This window comes from Pomacea canaliculata, linkage group LG12 (assembly GCF_003073045.1).
Source record: "Pomacea canaliculata isolate SZHN2017 linkage group LG12, ASM307304v1, whole genome shotgun sequence".
Taxonomy (NCBI): Eukaryota; Metazoa; Mollusca; class Gastropoda; order Architaenioglossa; family Ampullariidae; genus Pomacea; species Pomacea canaliculata.
The window spans coordinates 1,628,362-1,642,072 of NC_037601.1; the positions used below are offsets into that span (position 1 = coordinate 1,628,362).

Genomic DNA, 13,711 nt, shown 5'->3' on the forward strand with positions numbered 1-13,711 from the left:
TCATGGTTTTGCTGGGAAGCATGGGGAAGGCGATTTTCATTACTTTTATTGCAAAGTTCACGCTTTCTCCTTTCCAAAAATATATAGGTTTGTTGGTCTAATGTTTACCTACGAGCAGCAATAATAAAAAAACAAACATCACCCACTGTTGTCAGTTATAGGCCAGTCTTTGTAATGCTTATACCAGTGGTGGCCAATCTTTTCTCACCCGAGGGCTTCACTAGACATGATATAAAATCTCACAGGCCAGAACATGGCAGTTTTGTCAGAATCATGATGTTAAAAATGAAATTGTGTCTGGTTAAAATGAGCAGGCTGGATGATGCACCCCCGACTTATATTTTCATGTCGTGCTCAGAGGGTTAAATTCTCTTCTAAAATGATTCAACATTAAGCAGGGCTTCTGCTTACGCAAAAAATTGCGTACAGTACGCATTCAAAGTTCGGAGGACCCCTTCAATTTTCGTCAATGGGGTCCCCTTCAAATTTGGGCGAAGAACAGGGACCCCTTAAAAATCTGAAGAAGGGATCCCTGGGACCCCAAAGAATTTAGCCTTAGCAGAAGCCCTGATTAAGGTTCCTTTTAATCTTTTTTGTTGCCCTATTCCAGCTTATTTGATTCAAAATCAAAATCAAACCAAGGACGTGTATATGTGGATTGCTGTCTGTCTGCCAAGACCAACGCTTTAGCCTCTTGTGAAGTTCTCCGCTGTTAGTCTAGCGAGCTGTAACAAAGAATGTGACCAAACTAGAAGCTTTCTTGCATCATACCTGTTTTAGCAGTTAACTGGGAAAAATCGTCTGCCAGCAGTCCAGTGATATTAGTTCGTGATCAAACTCTTACTTTGGCAAATGTAAAGTCAGTAAAGTTATTTAAGATAGTGCATGATGCTGAAGATGCTTTTCTGACCTAACTGGACTGATCAGTGCCAGTCTCCACAAAACAAGAAGCAAGAGTCTTGAACACTCAATGAACATCAACTTTTACCTTTATTGGCTATCAAGTTGTTAAGAGCCAGTAAAATCAGGAAGTGCCAATCTCCACAAGACAAAAGACTGGACAATACATAACAACAAGTGTCTGCTCCAGGCAGACTGGACAATGTCAGCACAGAATAAGTAAACTGTCGACACTTATTTCTTCAAATCAAAAGGGAGCCAACCTTTCCAAAGCCACCTGGGTCTCACACATAACTGCTTATTGTTAATTGACTTTCTTTACCATCAGGTCAGCATGTGCATCTGAAAGGATTTATCTCAACAATATTGAAATGTTTGTAGGCAGTCTAGGTCAATGTGAGTAGATGCACAAAACCTGATGACAGGTTGAAGCCCTTTTGGTTTGAGAGCACAAAAAAAAAAAATCATTGAAAAAAAAACTCAATGTGTCTTTGATTTTGTTTGTCAACATAAGAAAGTTGACTAGTGCATAAAATGTGGAGAACAAAAACACACCCAAATAGTAATGTTTATGAAAGGTCTTAAGAATCATCTCCAGAAGAACAGTAGTAAGCCCCTGGCTAGAACTGGTACCAGTGAACCACACCAGCCCGCCATGCCCTGCTCTGCCACAAGTTGTGAACATGCTATTATGCATTCCTTGCTGGCTTCACAGTGACATACACGAAAACAAATCATCTGTCTGTGGGGCTCAATGGTGGGGTCTGCAGACACCAGTAGCGACCTTAGCCAAGATGACATAAATTTGGAGGGGATGGGCAGGTGACTTCTAAGTAATGCCTCTGTCTTTAAAGGCTCAGCTCACAAGAACAATGTTTCCTACATTTCTAGTGTACAAGGTGTTCATCACCTGTCTTGAAATAAACAATGAGAGAAAATCATGGATTTCTGTGTGATGTTTATCAAATTTGTGTCTATTTTGTCATTCAACAAGTAATCTCCAATGGCAGTAGTTGTAAAGAGATAGATCACTGCATGGGGTGCAAAACTTGGGATATTAAGGGCAAGTTTTCTGTCTTCCTAATTATGAAGGGATGTTCAGATATCGTTTTATGTTCCTTCACTCCAGGGCATCTTTTTGCTTTATAACAATGGCCCCAGGGAAAAGCAATATAGAGCCTGGACACTGCATGAGAATATGGAGGCAAGAAGTTTGCCCTTGACTTCCTTGGGGAATGAGTTACACTCACTTCGTCATCAAACCTGAGAACCACAGCAAAGATGCCTCTGGCTGGCCATGCTAAATAACTAAGTGCCTCAGGGCTTGCTACAAAAATGCAAAACTTTTGGCAGTAGCAAAACCAACAAAAATGAAGTACCTCTCTCAAAAAGAACATGGCTGAATGGCAGTAAGGAAAACTTACAGGGTAAAGATGTTCAAGACACTGATGACCTGGTACACCAAGGTATCCATCTTACTCCAGTAGGTCTGGTGCTTGCTTTGCATAACAACTGCTAGTCAGTTAACTAGGGCTGTTAGTCCCTCTCGTCAGAAAAGCATTATTCCACTAGTCAGCTGATCTCAAGTTCCTGACAAGCTGTGAGATAAGGATCACACATGCTGGCTTCACGATGAAATTTGTGCTTTCTCATCTAACCAAATCTATCAGGTCATAAAGTTTCTGGTTCTTTTATACTCACCCTACCCCTTACCAACTTCCACACTGCCAGACATTAGGAAGAGATATTTTAGCTGAGCAGAACTATAGCAGGAGATCCATGATCAAGTATTCTTATTAGACCCCTCCTCTGTTGCTTGTTTGTGAAATATTCTTGCTTTTCCCAAGAAAGTCTTTAGTGTAGCAGCATCATGATGCTAAATCCACTTAAGAAATACATTTCTTCACCAAAATAAGAGCTCAACAAAAATGGTAAATGAGAAACAGGATGTTCTCAAGACAATGAGTACAACCAAGATATGCAATGCAAGAACTAGAACACATGCACTGGATGATGACCATGAGCCATAAACACAACACTAAGGTGGTCTTACTCCAGGGTTAGCTGGGAACCAGTAGCAAAGTAGATTTCTGCAGTTGCATACGTATGGACCTAGGAGGGTGACTGACAATGTTGAGGTTCCTGTCTTCTCTATGGTTGCAGATTGTTAGAGCTGTAAATATTGAATGGAGGTACAGTAAATCCTGGAAAAGATGGACTTCTAGGGTCTTAATTATGGCCCAAGCAGTGAGTGTATGGTATCTGAGACGTGTAGAAACTTATCAGGGCTTTGATTTTACCACGAAAAAAACCCCAATGTCATCTAGCCATGCATCCGTACAAATTGAGCTAAGTCTGACCTGAAAAGTCCTACTGAGGTGGGGAGGGGGGATAAAAAACCCCGTGCCAAACAGAATCTAGTCCTTCACAAGGGAGAAGCCACCTGTGTACACACAAGTGCAGACACCTTTTTCTTACAGCAAGGACACAGATGAAAGTAAAACAAATCCCATTACAAGTGACTGATAACAACCAAGAAACACGTATGGAGATCTGCTACGCTGGAGATGTCTTGGAAATAAATGAGCTACTTTGGGATTTCCACCATAAAGATGACGATTGCAATAGAGAAGTAATGAAATGTATAAAAGACAGAGTAATAAAGAAAATAAAAAAAAAGTTTAGATATGCTTTGAGAGAAAGGCAAGTACACGACAAGAGCCTTCACAATACAAACCTTTGATGCGATATATCTGTCAGGAAGTTAAAGCAAATACCTTTTAGTGGACCAAGAGCCTTCCTTAGTTCTAAGACTGAATCATGTATTATCCAGATTATCAACAGAGATACTGTAGCCAAACTGACAGCTTGCATGTTCACACAAACACTGTAGGCAGGTTTTTATGAAATGCAGACATGCTGGGAACTGTGAAAACCTTTTTAATAACAGTCTGCATTCATTTCTAGACAAGTTGTTTTAGACATGGTGATAGCGAGTGATGTTACATGGAGTTAGACTGCTTTAGTACAATACAAGGTCTCCAACATTACAATTTTGATTCACTGGTGACTCTTGCAGCTATTACACCTACCTCAGCTGTCAACTTTGTGCAGACTGCAGTAAAAAAAATGGACTAGAATGGTCATCGATTACTGAGCTTTCTTTAAACATCTAACTACTGTCATTGTTTGGTTTTTATCATCAAAAGACTTTAGAGGCATGAAGGCTAAACAATGATGGTTGCACAACAGTGAAGAACTATAGACAGTCTGCAAGACAAACACACATCAAGATGAAGGAACAGCTGTCTTGATCGCTGTGCTCACCTGACAACACAATCACACTATAAGCTAAACCAGTTTACAGGGACACACAAATCACAAATAACTGTAGCAATTTCAAGTTACTGAAAATTCGCTTCATCGGTTTTCAGGCTGGTGAACATGCTGGCAAAGTTACCTATTCTATAACATCAAATATTGTTATAAAGCAGTGTGTTGTTAACAAAACCCTTAAACAATAATTAACTTTCATTCATTCTGCCAGTCCAGCAAAGGACTGAAATAAATATCATGACCATCGCACACCAACATTTAACTTTGATGTGGTCTATCAGCACATTGTGCTGAGTGACTGCAATCACTGGACACCAGGCTACACACAAAAGACAATGTTACACACTGCATGACCTTGGTTGCTGGCCTCAAACACATGGGTAGGGTTCATATAATGAGCGATTATAAACACAATGCTTGGTTGAAGATGGGGTATTGGGGGGATGGTATGATGGGATTTCCTAAGAGGAAACTAGACATATAGACGGCACACACACACACTCTCTCTCTGCTGGGACAAGACACATACACAGCCAAGGTTCAGATGGACCAATGTAAGACCAAGTCCAAGTGACTACTACATTCAAGTAGCCAGAAGATTAGCACAGAGACATCATACACTAAAGTCAAGAAAAAGAAAAATCTTTTTGTGGATAAATCCAAGATGAAGACAAGTATTCATTCAAGTGCAACACACAAATGTCTGGGTGGCACAACCAGGACAGTGACATCATCACTGGCTTCAAGGAAAATAGATCTGCAATCTGAGTGGTCCACGCAGCTATGACAATAAAAAAAAAAAAAAAAAAAGAACCATTTACAACATCCAAAGTGAAGCTTAAGAAACTGTACTTTTTTTTTGTTGCTGACATAACCAAATGCTAAGACGCAATGAAATGACAGGCACACCACTAACCCCTACCCTCCCAAAAAACAAAAAACAAAAATAAAACCCCTTACAAATGCAAGACCACAGATTTCACCAAATCATTTTAAGAACTATTTTATGGTGGCATTTTCTAAAATATTGGCATCAATGGACGATCACAGCATATAGAAGATATATTGCAAATAAACAGAATCACAAACGAAGTAGATACTGTATTACAAACACGGTAATGTCAAGTGAATAAACAATATACAAGTGATAGCAATTTGGAAAAAAAGCTTAAAATTATATACATGTGTTTGTAAATGCACACATGCACATGCATGAACATACACACACAATTACACATACATACCATCTCTGACAATCAATATCCAGTCCAGTTTACCTGCACTCATCAACTTAAAAGTCTACAGGCCTAAACACTTAGCTCACGCCCTCTAGGTTCAATAAGCGTCAAAACAGCACTTCCAATACATTGGACCAAAACTGAAACTTGCCAAAGATACAACTGATCAAGAACCAAAGCTACGAGATCCAGTGATACAACCGGAACACATTTCACCTCATCTGTCAGTAAATGGTAGTCATTCAGTCTTCTGCAAGGGGTTATATAATACAATTATTAGGGTTTTTTAATCAACTTTTAGGAAAAAAAAATTCCCCATCAATATACATGTGTTAATACTATCATGTTCTTGATCCTTGATGTCAATAAACAGCATTAAATATTAATGCCATGCATTTATACATGTAAAATTGAGTCAATGACATCTAAATAAGCAATGACTAAATATTTGCTTTCATTTCAATGTCTAACATGACCTTCTGGTCCCCCAAGTCATTTATCTTCTGACTCCACCTGGTAAATTTTTCTCTTACGGTAGATGTGGGAGATGTGTGCCCCTAATGTTCTGACTGCAGTGGTAGAAACAGAGATGCTTGTCACTAGTGTCCTGACTGTTGTGGTAGAAATGGAGAATGTTTGCTCCTAGTGTTGTGACTGCAGCAAGAGACTGTAGTGGTAAAAGGCATGATGCATGCTGATGATGGTGTGATTTATACCTTAAGACCTGGCACTGACTGGTATTAAATGCTAAACAGATTCATGGCTGTAGAAAAATACTGCTTCAAAAGGCTGACACCCAAAGAACAAAAATAAAAGAAATTTTGTCCAAGCAAGAGAGAGCGGCTGTATTATTTAAAAGAAACAATGCTAATTGTAGGCAAACAGTGGTAGAAAGCAAGCCTCTCACTGACAGTAACAGTGCCACTCTAAGGACAGGTAATCATGGATAGCTATGCACCAAAGCACCTTCTTTATTACAAACAGAAATGCAGACATCAGGAGAAAGAAATAAATCAAGGTAACACAGAGACACTTAGGTCAACAGGAAAAAACTGGCACAGAAAGGGCTTATGTACCAACTCTGATGCTTACAGTAGGACTGACTGAGAAAAAGGGAATCAGACATCATGAAAAGCAAACATGTGGAAATGCAAACAGTTTGTGTACATAAACACATTCAGTGATGAAGATATAGGCAAAGATATACTTACAAAGATGTAAGGAAATGAACACTGCGGTCTGGCATAATGTGAACAAGCCAGCTGGAGTCCAGCATTAATAAGTCTGGTGTCGTCTTTGTTAACTAGTAACATTTGGTCTTGTGTAAATTAAGTTAGCACTGACATTAAGTTGGGCATAACTTAAGCTAACCAGCAATGTTAGTGTTATCTGAAATAGCACTGTCTGGTCTGCTGCAATATGACTTAGCAATGATTGATCTGACTATGAAATGTACAGGGTTGCATCTTTCTCTCTCAAACTGTGCATACAAGACAAACTCTTGTCATCAACTCACTCAACCAGTGGAGAACATCAAATACAAAGCACCTTAAAAAAAGTAACAAAAATAAAGAAGTGCATGATGCAGTGTTGACAAATAAAGAAATCAGCTGTCTCTTTGCACAGCGCTGCCCCCACGTGCTGGCAATAGTACAGGCACATTCACACATTGTGAAAATGTGTTGAACTCCCACAAATCTTTGTGGTTTGTGACTAAACTCCACATTGCACTGAGGCCACAGCCTGTATCTCCTGCCAAGTGTTGTACACCGATTCCAAGCTATGGTAGACACTCTGTCCTTGCAAATGGGGTGACACCCATAATGGCTGTCAAGACTATATTGCAGCACTTGCCATCCTGACTACACAGCCACAGTAGCAACATCAGTCTCAGGATTTTTCTGAAATGTCAGTATTTATGATGCACACTCTTTTGACACATAGCACAATGCCCCAGTTCGTATGTGAGCGTACCTTCTATGATGATGCACTGCAGAGGAGCTAGCCACTCCTGGTCAAGAGGTGGACAGGTGACAAGAGGCTAGGTATGGATGCACAGCAAACATGCTGTCTAATGGTCACACAAAGCAGAATGCTGAGTCTGCCATACTAAACCACATGATGCACAAGCACTGATACAGGGATGGTAGTGTTGGGCCACTGGCGTCCATAAATGCTCCCAACAAACATGGCCAGGCATTGCTCCTGCTTCAGTGCATACTTTCCTCCACAACCACTTAGGCAGATGCTGCTGACATGTGTTGCACTCTGCCCTACAGCTCAAACATGAGACCTGCTGGTTCTCAATATTACTGAGCCTGACTCTCCAAGATATCTGCCCCTCCAGTCTCTCGTGATGACACGAAATCAGAAATGTGACAAATTTGATTGCACTATAATGAAGTAAGTCTTTCACTGTGTGTGCCTATGTGCAGGTGTATGCGCATCACAAGGCAGTACAAAAAACAAGCACAAGAAAGTGCGCACATATAATAAATATATATATTTTATACAAAAGAAGCAAAACAAAAATCCATCACCACTCTACCTACACAAACAAAAAGGTCCTTCCACCTTCCAGTCTGCTTCTGTGGATAACACACTAGACCATGTTACATGAAAGTAGGTGTCACTATCTTGCTCTTTGGTGGCCTGTTTCTCTTTATTTGCATTACTAAACAAAATCATGAGATTTATTCTGAACAAGAAAATATTCCATTTTGTCTTCACTTGCATGCTAACCAGCAGCACACCAAGCCTTGGTACTGTGTGACCAATGTTACAAATCTTGCCCTGTGCAGCCCTCTCTTTTTGTATTTATGCTTAAAAAAAAACCCAAAAAAAACCCCCAAGCAACGTCTGCTTTCCTATTCAGCATATCAGGCCTGTGAGGTCTCAAGAAGCCCTGACACTACTCCACTATAAGTGCAACACAAAGTGTTCTGCTGTCATTTGTGACTAACCAGCTATTTAATGACCTTTATCCCTTTTGAGGTAAGTGCAAGGCAAGACTTTAGGTGGGCCAGGATGCAAAGCAGTAAAAAATGTTTAAGTGCACTTCACAAAGTGCAGACAGATCTCCCAGTAGTCATGAAATGGAACTTCACACCTGACAACATATTGTAGTAGACTTTCTTTGGTTGTTGTACCCTGCTACCCAGGTGGGTATTTGGTGGAAAAGCTGTGTCACCTGTCATCCTTACTTCACAGTCTTCCACTCACATGATAATGACTTCCTCAAATGAAGTACTACATCACCATCAAGCACTGACAGAGAGGGCATGGCAGCCAGCAGGGCTGCATCCCATCACAGACTGCCACATGCGTCATTACTGTGTTGTTTCTGTCACCTATCAGAATAACGTCATCAGTGTCTGAGTTCCGCAGCTTGATGCTCAAAGAACTATTAAGGATGCAGCAACTGTGAAAACCCAAACTTCAATTATGTAAATCTAACAGGTCTTACAACCAAACATCACATACACCTCTCATGTATATGTAGCAAGTATGAAGCCCTAAAACCAGACTTAATTTCTTTTCAGACGGTGTCCATAAACATTCATGACTTCATTTCAAAGCATTTTATACTCCTACTTTTATATTGTATGATACTTCTTTCACTTTTTTTAAGCAGCAGCTAATGTCTTCTTGCAATGCTGTGCTCCTTTCTGCTCTATCTTTTACCTACAGTCTTCCTCTGCAGCATTCAGAGGCCAAACAAAGTGGCTTTGATTCCCATGCTAATGTGTAAGTATTCAGTGACACTGCTGATGCATCAGTATTCAATGACACTGATGGCAACCAAATGACGACAGACCAATGACAACTGTACATCAATTTCAAAAAATAATCTCACTGGGAATAAGAAGAGTGTATCTTTGCTCAGTTGCTTGTTGGCATAAACAACACACCATGTACATGTGGCCGCCCAGTTCACCAAAAGCTTGTCGCTTCATATAGCTACTGGAAAGTGGTCCATGCATGCAGGAGAATAAACCTACACCTACAGCCATACACAAGATGACAGACCATGTGACTTGACCAACTAAAAAGGCCTGAAACCACAGAGACAAATACGGTATTAGCTACCAAGAGAAAAGTCCTCCCAGGTGACGGTATCCAAGTATAAAACATTCTCCCAGCCATCCAGTTCAGAAGACCAACTCGTGACAGGCTATGGTGCAAGAGGAACAGGTTTTTCCCACCTGCTGAATAAAACATGTGGGTGGAGAGAAGAGAGGCAGATGATCCCTCCCACCTTCCCCACAGAGCTGGCCTCTCTCAGGCACATTCAAGGCTTCTATGGCAGATGACCCTTGCCCCCTGGCAGGGTAAAGGGTCAAGGCTGTGCTGAGCAGACAGGGTCACCAGGCATCTGTGTAGCGTACATCACATTCCTGCAGAGCTGGCAGCTTCTCCTGAAAACAGATGATACAACCGTGATGTACATCTATAGAACACTGTTGTAATGATTATACCTCAGCACCCTCACTGCAATTATATTTACAATACTCCCTTGTTGCACCTACATATATTTATATAACACCTCAGCACACTGACTGTAATAATACATCTTGTTGCACCTACGTATATTTATATAACACAGCGACTGTAATAATGTAAATCTACAATACTCCCTTGCTGCACCCATAGCACATTCACTGCGCTGGTCAATGAGGCCTGTCAGTCTCGGACACAAGTGTGACATGGTAATTTTAATCATCTTCAACTCTTCAAAACATCACTTGTTTTACGTTGAGGTCAGCAAAATCTCTTTGTCTCCCTCTTAATGATCTATTTTCATCTGCAGCTTAAAAAACCCACCTTGAGCCCTTCAAAGGTGAGGGCAGAGAGGCTTGTACTGTTGAGGTTTAGCTTCCGCAGGTGTTTCAGGCCTATAGCAGTACAAAACAAACATTAAATTATAAAAAAGCCCACAATCTGTGTTGTGTTAACCTCATTGGTTAACTACCTAGCATATGTCAAGAGCCAACACAATCGCACAAGCACAGCTTGTTATCTAACACAAAGCTCTGTCAGAAATAAAATGTCATGTTTTCAATTCCGGGGTGGGGGCATCGGTGTTTTACGCCGTGTCAGCAACTATGGCTATATGTTACGGCAATCAGCCAGCCCTGTAAACAGATGCCACGTGCAGAGAAAGAACAGCGTGCCCGAGACAAGAAATGAACTCTGGGCAGCCAACCTTCACTGTATTGGTGACAGGCGCTAACCGTTGCGCCACCGGGCCGCTCTTTTTTCAATTCCAGGAAAAATTTCTAAACTGCCTATGTTACAGGCAGAAGCTTATGGTTTCTTGTGATCCCTGCGTTTTTACTCCTGCTTTTGACAGCCACCTTGTTAATCATTTGATATTCACATTGTCTTATAACCACCATTTGCTAAACAGTTCTTATAGGATAATAAAAAAAAAAGGAACTGCTTTCATATTTCAGCATCAAGTTGAAGAAAATTTAAAGTAAGTTTTTAAAAAGGCTCATTATTCTTCTAGAAGTAAAGAAAATAAAATTCACTTCAAAAACAAGTTATAAGCTTGTCTGTTATAAGCTTTGCTCCAGTTTTTTTCTTTCAAGTATTGGTTGAACTTCACATTAAGTGAGGGTTGTGAGTACTACTTTCCCATCCCCACCTCACACTCACTCTCTTCAACACATATAATGATGACCTTAATTAAATGTGTGCTTGCTCTCTTCACTCATTCTTTCTCCCTCATTTACACATGCAGCATGCCATTTCATATTAGAGGATTAACAAATGCTGAAGATGCAAGACAAAATCCTCCTAATATATATGGTGATGAACCTTACTTGCAGTTGTTCAAGTTATCAAAACCTCTTGAGTTTAAATCAGGTAAACACAATATAGCTGACACAATAAGCTAAAGTTTATAAGCCTAAGTTTGATTTAAACATCAGTATAAAATCTTACCTGAAAGACTGATAAGACCTTTATCTGTGACAGGTGTCTCACAGAGGTTCAACACCTGTAGTTTCTGCAGGTGCTCAGAGATAAGCTGCAGTCCTGTGTCACCAAACTGAAATCAATAGCAGGAGAAAAGCTCAGCAAGATTAGGAATCAGCCATGACCAGGAGCCAAGCATCTTTTTGTTCAACAATCCACAAAAAATGGCAGATAATAGAACAAACAAGCTGACTGGCTATATCAAAACTGCAGTCTTCACAGTCCATCATGTCACATAGTGAAGAGCTGTGGCAACTGTTGGATGAAAAATAAGTAATTGAGGTGTGGTACCTGAACAACTATGAAAAAAGATGAGGCCAAAGTATAGGAAATAGAACAGGTTACAAAAATTACAAAGTAATTTTTGAGGTACAAATATAGGATAAATGAAAACAAGAGGTTACTTTTCAGCATGGAATTATACACTACCTGGGTGGACCACAAGTTCAGATAGCGAAGTGAAGGTAGTTTAATGAGCTCATGTGCACAGGCTGAAGTCACCTGGGTAAAGGCCAGACTCAGGCACTCAAGGTTGCCAAAAGAACCAGAACTAAGCATTTTTGCCAAGTCGTTGTCTGTGGATTTGGAAGGGAGCGTCAGTTTTTTAGGGCCACCTTTCTGTTGCTGGAATGGAAAGAACAAACATGCACCCACCCATCCACACACACACCACACAGAGTGTGGTGAAAAATATTATACTTCATTTCAAAATGCTCAAATGCATTTATTGTGATTTCTATGGATTCATTTATAAAAACAAAAAATGTGATGGCATGGATTAGACAAGATGAGAGATAAGAGAAAAATGAAGATGAAAGAAGAGAGGGCATCTAACAGTCACTCAGCCCATGCTGATTACCCTGACTTTATCTCTCCAACACTACTTCTCTGGACAAGAAGCATTACACAGCATAAGGTGGGGGTGGGAGAGAAGCAAAAGAAGTTATTACAAGCCAAAAGTCAGTGGTGGGGGGAACATAAGACACATTATTATAATGCAAAGGTAGCGAAAGGAACATTAAACATGTTATTACAAGGCTAGGAGAGAGGAAAGAACATAAGACATATTATTACAAGGCAAAAGTTGGGGAAGACATGAATGATATTAGAAGGCAAGGGTTAGAGTGGGGGCATAACATATGTTATTACAAATCTCCACAATTTCAACACTTGAAAACCATGAGACAGTTGTAAGTGGCCAACTCACCAACTCCCGTAAAGCGATCTGACGATTACAGAGGTCCGTATACATACGCTTGCCCTCACAGGTTGACTGTAGCGTGGTTATCATTTGCATCTTTAGGTCTTGATTATCAATCACTTCCATCTCCAACATAGCACATAACGTCTGGCAAGAAAGACAGGTCATCTCTTACACACATTTATCACCAAATGTGGTTACATTCTGAACTCAAACTGTTAAACACACATGTGGGTATGAGAGAGAGAGAGAAAGAGAAAGAAGAGGAAATCTATGTAATTTCTTAAAAAGTATGCTGTAATGTAAATAAGAGTAAGATGTCTATGTTTGCTCCAACTCTGCTTATCTATCTTGCCTCCATGGCAGCTACATTGTCCCGCAAAGCCAAAAGCATGACTGGGCCAATCATCTTGGTCATGCCTTGAAGGAACTTCTTGCGGCGGCAGCAACAGCCAATCAGTGTTTCAAGCTGAAACAGACACAGAGACAACAAATCATCAACAGTCACTGTCAGTACACAATAGCATTTTCAAAAATATGCTGTTTGTTGTTACATAAACCATAAATACCTTTCAACCAGCCGTCTAGCCTGCAAATCTGCTCAGTTAGACTTACACATTTGTTCTTCAACTGTTGCGTCAGCAAGAACTTTAAGAGTTCTTGCCCTATGATGTAATAATAACAAACAACAATGAACAGCAAGGCGTAGAAGGCACACTGTCTTGTGATGTAATAATAACAAACAAAAATGAAAGGCATGGCATAGCAAGCACCCTTACCATGACCCCCCACAGCTGACCATCATCATCGCAGGCAATGCCTCCGGGACAGTAGAGGTGGAACCAGCCCTCCTTACCCTCCCGTATTCCAAGTACCATCTGGTGAACTTCACATACCCTGTCCCCTGCCACACGCAGTATTGTCTGCTTCATGCTCCTGTAGACACAAGTATATACATTATACAACTTTCGGACTGTACAAAAATGGCAGCCAATTTACAACAACGCAGTAGTAACCACAGCAATTTTAGAAGATTAACATTACAATCAAAAGC

The 13,711-nt window shown here is 40.4% G+C and overlaps 1 protein-coding gene across 2 annotated transcripts in view; it reads right to left on the minus strand.

Moving 5' to 3' along the window:
• Positions 1-971: 971 nt before the first annotated feature.
• The window catches only part of LOC112576628 (C-Maf-inducing protein-like), a 37,793-nt gene continuing 25,053 nt past the window's right edge, over positions 972-13,711 (minus strand). The window contains exons 13-19 of one of the 2 annotated variants that reach the window (XM_025259230.1): positions 13,437-13,593; positions 13,013-13,126; positions 12,664-12,804; positions 11,886-12,074; positions 11,424-11,529; positions 10,299-10,369; positions 972-9,892 (exon numbers count right to left, since the gene is read on the minus strand). In XM_025259230.1, the coding sequence (XP_025115015.1) occupies positions 9,839-9,892; positions 10,299-10,369; positions 11,424-11,529; positions 11,886-12,074; positions 12,664-12,804; positions 13,013-13,126; positions 13,437-13,593 (832 nt within the window). In that variant the 3' untranslated portion in view covers positions 972-9,838. Of the gene's footprint in view, positions 9,893-10,298; positions 10,370-11,423; positions 11,530-11,885; positions 12,081-12,663; positions 12,805-13,012; positions 13,127-13,436; positions 13,594-13,711 lie in introns of both variants that reach the window. The other variant, XM_025259229.1, reaches the window with a different exon arrangement.